The 15,407-nt window shown below is 49.0% G+C and overlaps 1 protein-coding gene across 3 annotated transcripts in view; it reads left to right on the top strand.

The window, feature by feature from the left end:
* Positions 1–11,987, top strand: part of ZNF652 (zinc finger protein 652) — a 64,398-nt gene extending 52,411 nt beyond the window's left edge. For all 3 annotated transcript variants that reach the window (XM_062174793.1, XM_062174792.1, XM_062174794.1), the window contains 2 exons: positions 264–408; positions 10,693–11,987. In XM_062174793.1, the coding sequence (XP_062030777.1) occupies positions 264–408; positions 10,693–11,204 (657 nt within the window). In that variant the 3' untranslated portion in view covers positions 11,205–11,987. The remainder of the gene's footprint in view (positions 1–263; positions 409–10,692) is intronic.
* Positions 11,988–15,407: the final 3,420 nt, after the last annotated feature.

The raw sequence follows: 15,407 nt of genomic DNA, 5'->3' as shown, positions 1-15,407 counted from the left end.
GAAACCCCGCTAACTCTCTTAGGTTAGCCTGGGAATAGCACATTACTGACGTAGCTTTCTCAGTGGTTCAGAGAAGTGATGGCTGTGTGAGAACATTTCCCCTTTGTTAGTAACTCAGCTTCAGAAATAGAGCAGATGCAAACAGCTGACACAGCATGTACTATTCCGAATATGAAAAACCAACCTAGGTTAGTCGTGTTAGGGTGGGCTCAGATAGAGCTCCTGTGCTTGGCTTTCAAGAATCTGCCATGTGTCCCGCACAGAACTGTGACGAGAGGTTCCAGTACAAGTACCAGCTGCGCTCACACATGAGCATCCACATTGGGCACAAGCAGTTCATGTGCCAGTGGTGCGGCAAGGACTTCAACATGAAGCAGTACTTCGACGAGCACATGAAGACCCACACTGGTAAGAGCTTCCTGGGAAAGGTCCAGCCGGGGTCCCAGTACCTCCTGGCGATCATCTGTGGTTCTGTTCTTTAAAACAAATCCAAGCCACAAATTTGCCATATAAATAAAACTCCACTTTAAATAAACCTGGTATATAAAGACACAGATTTATAATACTAGAATTTTGACTTTCATAACTATTTAATAAGAATTATTTGTGAGTGCCCTAAGTTCCTTTAAGACAGTGGGTTCCTTGCTTGAAGCTCAGGAAGTCCTGAAATAGTGAGAACCCGGTTTTTAGTATGCGTGTCTGTTACTGTTTCTAAGGAAAGGGTTGTGGCCCTTAGAAAGATGGAGGGTCCTGCCTGCTGTAAATAGAGGACCCTCTCGGTAGACTGCAAGTTAGATTAGCTTTGATTCACCAAGGTTCTCTGCTTTGCAGGAAGACATCCTTTAAGGGAGGTTCAATGACATTGTAACTGCTTTTTGTGTCCAGGGGCAAATGTTCCATAGCAGGGACTAGAATCCTGCATCCCTGGGATTGTCCAGCTTCCAGGGAACTGGCTGAAGCCATAGTTCCCCCTTGTAAGCATCTCAGTTTGAACTTGACGCAGTGGGGTTAGCCCACTTTGCGTAAATGGAACAGGGTGAAACATTGTTCAGGTTTCCAAATAATACCTGCTCATGAGGTCCTAGGTCCTATTAGTCTGCAGAGTTGCAGAGCTATAAGGAACCCCAGAAGATAATCTTGCATAGCCTGCTGTTCTTTTTGCTTAACTAGTGGTAAGGAAATTCCACCCATGACTGGCTCTTTGGTTCCCATTTTTCTTTGTCCAAACAAAAATGCCTACCGGTTAGGCTTCTTCTCGCCCTCAGCGCAGAACACCCTCTGATTTTAAGTGTTAAGCAAGATGAAGGGTCCTGAGAGGCATTTAGTTAAATTAGACCTCAAAAGGAAAGGATCACTTTGAAGGCATAGCCCAAATGGATAGCAGGATACAGCCGAGAACTGAACAGATTCTCCTCTTATAATTTGGTGGCTCTCCATAGGTTCTTAGTTCTGAGTCCCTCTCAGTTTTTTTGGTACTTGGCAGGAAACTGGAACTAGACAGAACATAAGGTTTTTAAAAGCAAGAGCCGTGTCACACTGACTGACAGCACTTGGCAAAAGTCACACGGTTTCTTTGCTATTTTTTTTATTTGACAGAGTTATAGACAGTGAGAGACAGAGAGAAAGATCTTCCTTCTGTTGGTTCACCCCCCCAAATCGCTGCTATGGCTGGAGCTATGCCAATCCGAAGCCAGGAGCCAGGTGCTTTCTCCTGGTCTCCCATGCAGGTACAGGGGCCCAAGCACTTGGGCGGTCCTCCACTGCCCTCCTGGACCACAGCAGAAAGCTGGACTGGAAGAGGAGCAACCAGGACAAGCCCGGCGCCAATATGGGATGCCAGCACTTCAGGCCAGGGCATTAACCCACTGCGCCACAGCACATAAGTGTTTCTATAATCACATATATTATAACCAAACAAAAATTGGGTCTTTCTGCTGTATCATAACCTGTTTGTGTTTTACCATATTATTATCAGCAGTACTTGTATAATTGGCCATATGATACTCCTTTTTGTAAATTTATAGCCATTGTTTCTAACAAACATATGCTAGTTATTATCTTGAATGTTTTACATGCATTACATCATTTTTTAGAGTTTTTTTTTATTTGAAAGGCAGAGTTACAGAGGAGAGGAGAAACAGAGAGAGAGAGAGAGAAAGAGAGAGAGAGAGAGAGATCTCTCTTCTACTGGTTTACTCCCTAAATGGCCGCGATGGCCAGGGCTAGGCCAGGCCAAAACCAGGAGCCTGAAACTCCATCTGGGCCTCCCATGTGAGTGCAGGGCTCAAGCACTTGGGCCAGATTCTGTTGCTTTTCCAGGTGCATTAGCAGGGAGCTGAAACAGAAGTGGAGCAGCTAGGACTTAAACTGAGACCCATATGGGACGCCAGCATCACAGGCTGTGGCTTAACCCACTGCACTGAACTATTTTGCACTGACACTGGCCTAAAAACAGCTTCTTATCATATAATTTGCATGTGTTTAATGACCAAGAAAGACTGAACACTTTTTGTCTGCTTATTAGGCATCAATATATTTTCTTTTCTGAATTGCGTGTGCCTTTCCTGTGCTCACCTTGTATTACAGTGTTTGACTTTCCTTATTGTTTACAATAGTTCTTTATATATAAAGTATACTGGACCTTGTTTAATACTGGTTTTGAAATACTTTCCCCTGGTTTGTCATGTGCCTTTTAATATCATTTGTAATACTAAGATTGAGAAAGCAGCCAGATGGCAGAGCTGGAGAAATCTGGCTGTGCCCTCACTAGCAGAATAGTGCAACCTCTTTGGGTGTCTGGTTCTTTGGTATTAAATAAGAATGACAGGAGCCGGCACTGTGGCTCCTGGCCTAAAGTGCCGGCATCCCATTTGGGCACTGGTTCGAGGCCCAGCTGCTCCACTTCCAGTCCAGCTCTGTGCTGTGGCCTGGGAAAGCAGTAGAAGATGACCCAAATCCTTGGGCCCCTGTACCTGCGTGGGAAACCCAAAAGAAGCTCCTGGCTCCTGGCTTCGGATCGGCACAGCTCCGGCCATTGTGGCCAATTGGGGAGTGAACCATCGGATGGAAGACCTCTCTCTCCTTCGCTTCTGTCTGTGTAACTCTGACTTTCAAATAAATAAATAAATCTTTTGAAAAAAAATTAAGAATGACAGTGGTACCTGAGAAGGTGCGAAAGAAGAGGTAATTTTGGAGAAGAAAAAGGATAGGTCTGCATAAGAAAAAAAAAAAAAGAAAGGATAGGTCATTTAAGGCTGGATGGAACTACATTTAGAGATGGCAGTATGTTTTGGTGTGGATTAAGCTGCTATAGGAACTGATATTGATTGGACTGTTTCTTTGCATTTAAAATGAGGTAGGTCTTTTTTTTTTTTTAAGATTTATTTATTCATTTGAAAGAGGTAGAGAGAGAGAGAGGGGGAGAGAGAGAGAGAGAAGAAGGTCTTATCTAGGGAAGCTGACTGACCAAGCTGGGTTTCCTGGAATGGTGTGGATCTGAGATGAATGCAGAGTGGAATACTTGTTCCCCTGTATTAGCACAGTGCTGAGTGCCTCGGGACACAAGGATGAATGAAGACCAAGTTTCTGACTTACGATAGTGAATGATAACGATGATGATGACGACGACGACAGTAGCTAAATACATGAGTGGCCACTGTGTGCCAGATGGTGTTCTGAGCACTTCATGCTTCTCTCACGATAACTGTTATGTATGATGTTAGCATTTTTCAGATGAGGAGACTGAAGCTCAGAAATTAAATAGTTTGTCCAAGGCAGTCTAATCCGGAATCACACACTTAGATGATTCTGATATAAATTTACTATAGCAAGTAACAAAATGGATACAGAGGGCATCTCGAGTGTTTAAAAGCACCGTGCTGGCCAGTGCCGCGGCTCACTAGGCTAATCCTCTGCCTGCAGCGCCGGCACCCCAGGTTCTAGTCCCGGTTGGGGAGCCGGATTCTTTTTTTTTTTTTTTTTTTTTTTGACAGGCAGAGTAGACAGAGAGAGAGAGACAGAGAGAAAGGTCTTCCTTTTTGCCATTGGTTCACCCTACAATGGCCACTGCGGCTGGCGCACTGCAGCTGGCGTATCGCGCTGATCCGAAGCCAGGAGGGTGAACCAACGGCAAAGGAAGACCTTTCTCTCTGTCTCTCACTCTCACTGTCCACTCTGCCTGTGAAAAAAAAAAAAAAGAAATACTGCTGAAAATAAAATTATTTTGTAGCTTTCAGCAGTTGATGGTGCTTTGCTGTGTCATAGAAGTTTTCAGTACCCTCACTGAGAAAGAACCTGTTTGTTAGCTCCTGCTCGGTCTCCATCCTAAACAGTGTGTTAGTGATGCTACGTCTGTAGGAGTGTCTATTCTGAGCTGTTAACTTCCTGTAAGGGAAAAATGGGTGGGTTACCAGAAATACCATCACAGCAGGATGGCTGTGGGTGAGGGTTGGGGCTATTTGCCTTGAGACTTAAAAATTACAAAATACTTTTGCACATAATTGATTTTTTTTTTTTTTTGACAGGCAGAGTGGACAGTGAGAGAGAGTGAGGCAGAGAGAAAGGTCTTCCTTTTGCCGTTGTTTCACCCTCCAATGGCCGCCGCAGTAGCGCGCTGCAGCCGGCGCACCGCGCTGTTCCGATGGCAGGAGCCAGGTGCTTCTCCTGGTCTCCCATGGGGTGCAGGGCCCAAGCACCTGGGCCATCCTCCACTGCACTCCCTGGCCACAGCAGAGAGCTGGCCTGGAAGAGGGGCAACCGGGACAGGATCGGTGCCCCGACCGGGACTAGAACCCGGTGTGCCGGCGCTGCAAGGCGGAGGATTAGCCTGTTGAGCCACGGCGCTGGCCTGATTTTTTTTTTTTAAACACATTTTTAAAGGGAAAAAAAAGAAGCCCCCTTCTAGGGTGGGTGTTTTATGTAGAGGTTAAAATACCACTTAGGGGGCTGGCACCGTGGCTCACTTGGCTAATCCTCCACCTGCAGCACCGGCATCCCATATGGGCACCTGGTTCTAGTCCCAGTTGCTCCTCTTCCAGTCCAGCTCTCTGCTGTGGCCCAGGAGGGCAGTGGAAGATGGCCCAAGTGCTTGGGCTGCTGCACCCGCATGGGAGACCGGGAAGAAGCACCTGGCTCCTGGCTTCAGATCGGCGTAGCATCCATTTGGGGAGTGAACCAACGGAAGGAAGACCTTTCTGTCTGTCTGTCTGTCTCTCTCTCTCTCACTGTCTACAAGTCTACCTGTCAAAAAAAAAAAAATTAAAAAATAAAGATACCACTTGGAATGCCTGACTCCCATATCGGAGTGCCTGGGTCAAGTCCTGGCTCCACTTCCGATTCTGACTTTGTGATAATATGCATCCTGAGTAGTTGGGTCCCCCACATGGTGGTAGGAGACTCAAATTGAGTTCCAGCTCCTGGCTTCGCTTGGCCCAACCCTGGGTACTGGAGAAATTTGGGGAGTGAACCAGTGATGGAAGATCTCTGTCAGTGTCTTTCTGTCTTTCAAATAACATTTAAAAAGACCAGCAAAAAAAGGTTTAAGTCACCATTCTAGTATCTGATTCCCAGATTCCAGGATTTGTCAGTGTACTCAAGAGATCAGGATCAGAGGGACTGGTAGGTGCTAAATAGTCGTATTAATATATAAATAAAATTGCTAGTTTATTAATTTACAGTGAAAAGACTTGAGTAGGGCTCTTTGGTCAACATGTTCTTTGCCTAAGGAAAAAACTACATGACAAGCTAAATTATGATCAGAAGACTGTCGGGGGCAGGGGTTAATACAGAGGCAGGCAGGTGAAGGATGTCAGTGGTGAGGCACCATCAGCTGTAAGGTACACTGCAAATCAAACTTCTGTGCGCCACTGAGCCATTGATTGCAGTGTGCCAAATTGAGAAATGTTCCGATTTTGGCGGGGGGAGGAGTGTGCATCCTTCTGGTCAGGCCATGGGGACAGACAAGTAAAACACAACAGATGGCCGGCGCCGTGGCTCAACAGGCTAATCTTCTGCCTAGCGGCGCCAGTACACCAGGTTCTAGTCCCGGTCGGGGCGCTGGATTCTGTCCCAGTTGCCCCTCTTCCAGGCCAGCTCTCTGCTATGGCCTGGGAGTGCAGTGGAGGATGGCCCAAGTGCTTGGGCCCTGCACCCCATGGGAGACCAGGAGAAGCACCTGGCTCCTGCCTTGGGATCAGCGCGGTGCGCCGGCCGCAGCGCGCTGGCCGCGGCGGCCATTGGAGGGTGAACCAACGGTAAAAGGAAGACCTTTCTCTCTGTCTCTCACTGTCCACTCTGCCTGTCAAAAATTAAAAAAAAAAAAAAAAAAAAGCACACACACAACAGAGGCTTGGTAGTGAGAACACAGCAAGTGTGGGTAACTAAAGAGGCTGACTTAGAGTGTGACGGGTGTGTGAGGGGCAAGGCACGCGATAAGCTGTGATGCTGGGGAGTGGTGTGCCGGGCCAGATCAGAAAGAACCCGATAAACCATGTGCACGATGCTGGAATTTAGGACAGTGAGAAGTTCCTGAATGGTTTTAAGCAGGATGTGGTGCAGCTGTTGGAAAGGTCACTCCGCTGCAATGCGGGGCGGGTGGGTAGCAGGAATAGAGATGGTGAAATCAGTCAGGTGGACATTGCATAATCCAACTGCACAACTTGTGACGATATGAACGACGAGGATGGCAGTAGGTGACATTAAAGCCATAGACAAGATAGCATCGAGTAGACTTGGTGATCAAGGGTTAGTCCGAGATTTGGGACTTTTATACCATTTCAAGATAGAGAGTAGTGGAGGGAGGAGCCAGTCTGTTGGGTGGATAATGAATTTAATTTTGCATATGTTAGTTTGGAAATACACAGGGGATGTTCAAATGAAGATTATAGGCAACAATTTGAAAATGATTTAAAGCTCAAGGAGGACACTTAGGTTAGATACAGACTTTGGAATTCTGTTACTGCCTAAGGACACTCCCACGGAGCAGACTGGAATGCCTGTGTGTGGGGGTCAGCTCGCTCTTCCCTCCGAACAGTGGATGAGAGACAGGCAGCCCGATTCTTGCTCTTTTCTTTCTTCCCTACAGCTCTGTCCTCATTTATAATGTTCTCTCCTCCCACTTGTTGCAGTACTGTCACAGGCATATTAGCAGGGAGCTGGGTCAGAAGTAGAGCAGCCAGGATTCTAACCAGTGCTCACGTGGGTTGCTGATGTTCCAGTCCCCTGGCTAGCGTTATTTACTAGATATATCTTTAAATATATTTTTTTTAAATAAGGAATCTTTTGGCTTTAACTTACTTTTTTTATTTGAGAGGCAGAGAAAGAGAGAGAGCGTTTTCCATTTCACTGGTTTACTTCCCAAGTGCCGGCAACAGCTGGAGTTAAGCTGATCCAAAGGCAGGATCCAGATGCTTCTTCCTGGCCTCCCATATGGGTGCAGGGGCCCAAGGACTTGGGCCATCTTCTTCTGCTTTCCCAGGCCGTAGCAGGGAGCTGGATCAGAAGTGGAGCAGCTGGGACTCAAACCCACGCCCTTATGGGATGCCAACACTGTAGATAGCCATTTTACCCGCTATGCCAAAGCACTGGCCCCTTTTAACTATCTTAATATTCATGCTTTTCTAGTGACCCTGATGACTTTAGAGCTGTTTCTATATCTTCTAGTCATCCATTTACCAGCTCTTCCGTAAAGTTGGATGTTCAAGTGTGGTTGGTATCAAATGGTACATTTTTGTTTTCCCTCGTTTACCTCAATGTAATCTTACCTTGAAGTTTCAGAGGAAACTTAACCCCAACAGTGAAGCACAGCTAGGAAAGGGGCCCAGGAGTGAGTACTTGGGAGTTAGAGGTAGGTGGCATTCTGGGAAGTAAGGCTGTGGAACAATGTAGAAGATCCGCTGAGACATTAAGAAGTGTAGGAGATTGTTGAACGGTGGGAGGTGACCAGTTTAGCCTGAGTCTGGGGGCTGCTGGTGAGCTGGTTGTAATAGTTTTAGTCTGTCTCTGACAGTTCACTCTTGCCTTGAAGACTGCAGACAAGATGATGAGAGATCCAGGAACGAGGTTTGACATGTCCACATGCTCGGTCACTGCCCGGTGAACTCACGCTGCCTGTGAGCAGAGCGTCTCGTGCACCCATGAAGGGACTGATGGGAATGCAGCGGGGGGCTGTGCTCGTGAGGCTGGTGATTCGGACATTAGGTTCTTTGGTTCTATTTCTGAAAGTTGTTGGGAGTGAAGAATACAAAGCTAGAGGGTCTTAGGTTATCAAAGAGGTGTGCTGTTGAAAAATTTTATTGTACAAGTAAATCTTGTTCGTTTTAGAAAGTACAGATAAGCATACGAAGCAGAGTAAAACATCACTCATAGTCCTATTACCAAGAGGGAATCACTGGTAATATTTGTTGTATTTATTTCTCTATTTTCTGTTTTTTAAAGATTTTTTTTTCAAGATTTATTTTACTTATTTGAAAGGCAAAGTTACAGAGAGAGGTAGAGACACAGAGAGAGGTCTTCCATCCGATGGTTCGCTCCCCAGTTGGCCACAACGGCCAGAGCTGCACCGATCCGAAGCCAGGAGCCAGGAGCTTCTTCCAGGTCTCCCATGTAGGTGCAAGGGCCCAAGGACTTGGGCCATCATCCACTGCTTTCCCAGGCCATAGCAGAGAGCTGGACCAGAAGAGGAGTAGCTGGGACCAGAACCAGCACCCATATGGGACGCCAGCACTTCAGGCCAGGGCTTTAACCCACTGTACCACAGCACCAGCCCCGATTTATTATTTTTTAAAATTTATTTGAAAGGCAGTCACAGAGATAGAGAGATCTTCCATCTGCTGGTTCATTTCCCAAATGGCCACAATGGCCAGAGCCGAAGCCAGGAGCCCGGAGCTTCTTCCAGATCTCCCACATGGGTACAAGGGCTCCAGCACTTGGACCATCTTCTGCTGCTTGCCCAGGCACATCAGCAGGGAGCAGGATCAGAAGCAGAATAGGGGCTGGTGCTGTGGCATAGCGAGTAAAGCCACTGCTGCCTGCAGTGCCAGCATCCATGTGGGCACCGGTTCGAGTCCTTGGCTGCTCCACTTCCAATCCGGCTCTCTGCTATGGCCTGGGAAAGCAGTAGAAAATGGCCCAAGTGCTTGGGCCCCTGCATTGGGGCCAGGGAGAAGCTCCTGGCTCCTGGCTTGGGATCAGCACAGCTCCAGCCATAGCGGCCAATTGGAGAGTGAATCAGCGGATGGAAGACCTCTCTCTCTTTCTCTCTCTCTCTGCCTCTCCTTTTCTCTCTGTAACTCTTTCAAATAAATAAATAAATCTTAAAAAAAAAAAAAAAAAAGCGGAATAGTCAGGCCTCGAATCGGCTCCCATATGGGATGGTAGCAGTAAGTTTTCTGCTGGAGTGAGGAGGAGAGGAGAAATAGTGTGATGTGGATGCAGAGGCGTCTGCTGTCTAAGAAGTCCCACCGTGAGGGGGACAGTAAGAAGAGGCACCCTTCGCATTGCTGACAGTGCAGCTGTGGGGCTGCGGCTGGCCAGCTAGGCTGCAGCAGATCGCCTGGGGTGTTTCCTAATTTGCAATGGGTAGAAGAGGGGTAATACTGAGGTGGTGTGTAGTGCACGAAAAGTCAACGCCTACTCTATTAAGCATGCCTGTTGGAAGACTAGAGGACGGCCAGTGAAGTGATGGCAAACCTGGGAGCAGGAGTGCCTCTCAGAGGAGCTACAGGGGCTGGCACTGTGGCCCGCAGGGTCGGTATCCCACTGCTCCACTTCCCATCCAGCTCTCTGCTATGGCCTGGGAAAGCAGTGGAAGATGACCCAGGTTCGGGCCCTGACCCGGAGGAAACTCCTGGCTCCTGGCTTCAGATCAGCACAGCTCTGGCCATTATAGCCATTTGAGGGAGTTAACTAGCAGATGGAAGGCCTCTCTCTCTGCCTCTGCTTCTGTAATTCTGCCTTTCAAATAAATAGATAAATCTTACTAAAAAAAAAAAAAGAGAGAGAGAGAGAGAGGGAGGTACAGACCCTGAGAGCTAATGTGGGGATTGATCAGTGCAAGCCAGCAGGCCTGCAGCACTCATCTCGGCCCTCCCTGTGTAGTGGAGGGGCCGCGTGTGTGCCCTCAGAAGGCACTGTGTTTTCTCTCCACTGCCTGGGTAGGGGCGCAGGCACAGGTCACAAGGAACTGAGAAGTAAGTCCAGAGGAAGGACAGGAAGCGTAAAAAGGAAGCCCTCAGAGCCCAAACCTGACTTCTCCCCTCGGTGCCCGTGGGGCTGCGGGCTTCCTTTCTCCCGGGACGCTTATGGGCCTATCCTTCCCGACCCCAGCCTGGGGACAGTGAGGAATGGCGTGGGGGCAGTTCTGGTGGTCAGCATCGCCTGGGAACACTCAGGAGGGGGCCCCAGGAGTGCCGAGCGCTCCTCCCCCACTGTGTGCCAGACAGCCCCACGCGGCCCAGAGTTGTGTGCGGGAGCGCCGGGGGCACCCCCACAGGCAGGCACTGCGGGGCGCCAGGTCTGGTACCAAAAGCAAGCTGCTCGCCGAGGCTTCTCTGTGCTCCACGGGAGGTTGCGAGGCCTCTGTGAGGGGAAGGGCCCGAGTGTGCGGTCCACGGAGACCGTGACCCGCCGTGGGGGGCGGCCCCGCGAGCACGCGGTCGGGTGTGTTAACCCTTTCCGCATCTGTGTTCACCTCAGGAGAGAAACCCTTCATCTGTGAAATCTGCGGCAAAAGCTTCACCAGCCGCCCCAACATGAAGAGGCACCGCAGGACGCACACCGGCGAGAAGCCTTACCCGTGCGACGTGTGCGGCCAGCGCTTCCGCTTCTCCAACATGCTCAAGGCCCACAAGGAGAAGTGCTTCCGGGTGACCAGCCCGGTGAACGTGCCGCCGGCCGTGCAGACCCCGCTGACAGCTGCCCCCGCCGCCCCACTGCCCTCAGTGGCCAGCACGCCGGCGACCCCGGCCCCGCCAATCAACATGAACCCGGGCAGCGCCCTGCCCCCCCGGCCCATCCCCCACCCCTTCTCGCACCTGCACATCCACCCGCACCCGCACCCCTCGCACCACCTGCCCATCCCTCCGGTGCCTCACCTGCCCCCGCCCCCCGCGCTCTTTAAGAGCGAGCCCCTGAACCACAGAGGCCAGAGCGAGGACAGCTTTCTGCGGCACCTGGCCGAGAAGCCGAGCGCAGCGCAGCACCATTAGCGGCCTCCTCCACGGCCTCGCCCGGCCTCTCGGGGACCCACCACGGAGAAGGCGGCGTCAGCTGGCCCGGGGGAGCTGCCGAACTGAAGCCCAATTTGCTTGCTTTTTCTGATGACTTTTATAAATTTCGAATACTGACTTGTGGAATTTTATAATTTCATATCAGCTGATGAGGTATGCTTGCTTTTATACCCTGGACTTCCCCTCAAAGAGGGGACAGGCCTGGTTCCTTTGTACTAATCCGGAGGGCTGTGAGATTAATCCAGAGCATTAATCGTATCACTGTGTATGGCAATGAGTTCTCAGCTTCGGGTGCCGGCTGCAGCGGCGAGCTGGCCGCCCCACAGTAGATCAAGCATTATAGAGACGGAAATTTTCTTCTTTGTGTAGCTCTCCTAACGCACTCTTTATTTTACTACAGAAATTATTTTAGAGTTTTTGTATAGACTTCTTTAGTAGCCTGTTTCTAAAATGAAATGTATTTCAATAAGCGGTGTAATTTTTTCAGTGTAGCTGAACCCATGTTGTAAAATAGAGGAAATTTTTATAATCATCAAAATGTGATTCTTAAAGATGCATATAACTTCTATAATTCAAAGTAACTCTTACATCCGTACAACTCAGAGGTGCTGTCCCCAGAGGGTCACCAGGCCAGGCCCCCGCAGACACCAGCTCCTGCTCTGGGAACCTGGAGTGAGTGCTTGGTAGTTTATAGTAATCTCTGCTTAACACTCTGCTTAACACTCTGACGTTGCTGCCCTGGGTGCCGCTGGGGAGGGGAATGAATGGTGGGGGTGGGGGCGGGGGCAGGGGCCCTCCAGGAGAAGCTGCCTGGATTCCCAGCCTGGCGGGGAGAGCCGAGGGAAGCCCGCCCTCCCACCCTCGACTCGCAGGAGGCAGCGGCAGGTGCGTTGTCAGCCCTGTGACTGCCTCCCTTAGGAACTGTGTTCGTGTTTAACTTTCATGGGATGACAAATGGAAGTCTCTTGTTTTGAGGTTGCTCTTTTTTTTTTTTTTTTTTTAATCAGAAGCTAACCTAGTAAATCACAAACGTGACATCAGTGGTTGAGAAATCTGGATAAGGCCAATTGGTTGTGAGTTTTAAAGTCTCTGTTACTGATAAAATGTGGACATGCCCACAGCTTGGAGCTATTTTAAGTTTAGCGCGTGGTTAGGGAAAGCCCTGGGCTTGGCGGCCGCATCCCATGCGGGTGATGGAGAGGGCTGTCCCTCTCACCCCAGCACACAGGTGGCTTTTTCAGGTGTGGGGAACTTCAGAGGAGCATGGTCACCCAGGAGCTGACTCCGGGAAAGGCCTGTCAGAAGGGCGATCGCGTTGGGTACATTGAACCGAGCAAGTGTATCATCTCAGAGAATCGAGTTCCGAGGCCAGGTTGCTTTCCCCTCACCTCCCCCATCCATATTTTTATTCCTGAAATTCCTTCGTTTTTCTTCCCTCAGGCTCTTAAATCATTGCCTGAATCAGAACTCTGGCTTTTATTTATTTTCTATTTTTAATATTAATGTGCAGATATACTTTAAGCACTTTTCTGGCTGTTTAGCTCTATAGCAGGAAAAAAATGGAACTCTTTGAGTTGAGGCCGAGGCCCTCTTTTAAAATGACACATCCTCTGTTAGCTTTTTGACTTGGTGTGTCCAAATTTTCTCCTTCTGGTCTTACTTTGTCTTCAGAACACATAGGAAAATTTTGCAGTGAGGCGGAAAAGTATCTCAGGACATACTTTTCTTGCAGTTTGGGGAGGTGAGTTTTAAAGAATGGTATGTTTAGCATGTGTGTGTATTCTCTGAGCACCCAGTTACCCAAACCAGCAAGGAAAGTGGATTCCTCGCTGATGACTTTGGAGCCCCAGTGACTGTCCCCTCCCCCTCTACTTTGCACTCCACGACAGGTTTGTCCGTCTACCCTGTTGCGTAGACAGACCACTATTTCATGGTCAAGCCTGTCATACTAAAATAATTTTTAAATATGTAAATTGTAGCTTAGTTAATTGGTTGTACGTTATTTTGTCCTATATAAATTTACAGTACTGGGCGGCAATCCTGAATTCTAGACTTGAGACCATTGAATCAACCATTTCATGAGGTGTACTACAGTTATACACTGGAAAATTCAGGTAGTTAACTTTGATTTTTTTTCATTCAAGCAACTATAGCCATAAGAAAAAAAAAAAAAAAACGCTACAGAGGAAAACCAGTATTAAGCAAAACCACCACCATCCTTAACAGAAGCAAAAAATAAGGGCAGGGGGTTACTTACAAAAATTAGCATTGTCACACAGTACAATTCTTAGTAAAATGTATTGTGGAACAATCTCCAGATTTCAGTTCTCTTCCCTAGAGAATTGTACTTTCCCCGACTTGGGATTTGTGCTTAGGATTGAATGCTTCATCAGTGTCACATTATGTATGGGTAGTGGGTAACAGTGCATTAAGAATATTCACGTTACTGCTTCTGGATATTAAGAACTGCAGGATTAAGCCTTAAACATACGTATGCATCAGGTTTAACATGCGTAAGACTCAAACTCAGGGTTGAAAAATGTGGTTGGGGCCCTCCACTGAGGCAAGCTGCGTTCTGTGATGTGTTCTCTCCCGTGTGAGTTCTTCCCGGCTGGTTACCTGCTTGTTATCTGTGTATGAGAAAAGGTGTGGAGGAGTTTGAGTTCTCAGCCCCTGTCTCTGCTTACCGTCTTTGGAGACAACGGGGCCCCATGTGAGCATTATGTAGATAGTGGGTGAGGTTGTCTGTCGGGACTGCATTTCACTGTCGTCGGGGGCTCGCGGCATTGCCCGGGTTAAGGCTCACTCGGAGGACAGCCCCACGACTTTGTTGAGTTGGCCTTGCCTTTTATTTCCCCTTCATCTTTCTGTTCTTTCCCCCTGGATTTATCAGTTTAGCTGTCACCTCTTCCTTAGGCTTCCGAAAAGGCTGCTACTCCTCCCGGAACGGGCTTGGGTAGACTCACGCCAAGCTAGATTTTTGAGTCATGGAAAGACCCCCAGCCCTCTCCACGGATGTCAGTGATTTCAGTCTTGGCTTTAGCCGGCAGGGGAGGGGTCTCCACAGGACCCTGGGCTGTAGTTGGAGGAACCTGCGCGCCTCCGTTAGGGAGACTTGCGTCGTCTGCCGCTTTGCTGAGCTGTCCCTTGGTCCAGGTGTCGTCCGTGTACTGACCGGGCAAAGGAGCTCTGAAGAGGTGCTTGTCCCCTGGGAATGTTTCACTTCTTGCAAGTGTTTTTGCTCGGTTTTTCAAGTTTGTTGAATGGCCGTGTTTGTTTCGTTTCATTGTGATCTTACAGGAAGTTGTCATGTGTGAGGGGGAGGTGCAGCAGATAGAAACCTGTCGCAGGCACGTGCACAGCCCAGCCCTGCGGGTCAGTCAGTAACACACAGTGGGAGGTGGGTTTCAGTGTAAAAAGGAAGAAAGAAGACTGGGGTTGGAGGGCCCTGCGTCAGGCTGCCGTACAGAAAAGGCGTTTTACTGCATTGCCGACCCTGAACGCTCTTCTGCTGTTCTAGGCCAATGGGAAGTCTTTAACGGGAGGCGTAAAAGTTACAGTTATGAATTTTATCAGCTGTTGTTTTAAAAATCCATCTCACTTGGAATTCTTCAGACTGTAAAAATTGAGCAAGTAAATATTGGGTTTAAATCTTCCTTTGCTAAAACCAAGACAGAAAATTTTCCAAAAGATCATTTTTTCCAGGAGCAAAAGGAGCCACAAGCCATCGCAGAGCGCAGTGTGATTCTGCGGTGACAGCGCCCTGGCCACTGTAGCTTTCATAAGGAACCACGCTGACCTTGGCCCCCTGACACTACCTCAATAAAGCAAACCAGAGATGCTCGGCTCGCTCTCCGTGGAAGCCATAGCAGTCGCTGTCAGTGTATCCACGTCCCAGCCCCCAGCCTGGCTGCAGACTCCGACACCAGGCCTTGCAGTCTTAGAGGATGGGCTTGGGCAAAGCTCGGAGGAAAATGAGGCTCCATGCCTGTCCCGATGTGGAAGCTTTGGCTTCACCCAGCAGTCTTGTTCAGAGAACCACGCGACCACCATTTCCCACAGGGTCGCAGGGTCGCAGATCCGGAAGGCAGGCCGTTTGTTCGCGTGGTGGCGGGCCACGGCCTGCACAGGGGCTTCCTCTGCACCGTGTCGCTCTGCGTGTGACTCGGTGGCAGAGGTACC

Source organism: Lepus europaeus, chromosome 18 (genome assembly GCF_033115175.1).
Source record: "Lepus europaeus isolate LE1 chromosome 18, mLepTim1.pri, whole genome shotgun sequence".
Classification (NCBI taxonomy): Eukaryota; Metazoa; Chordata; class Mammalia; order Lagomorpha; family Leporidae; genus Lepus; species Lepus europaeus.
The sequence above is the reverse complement of the archived record's forward strand: the minus strand, read 5'-3'. Positions and strand labels throughout refer to the sequence as shown.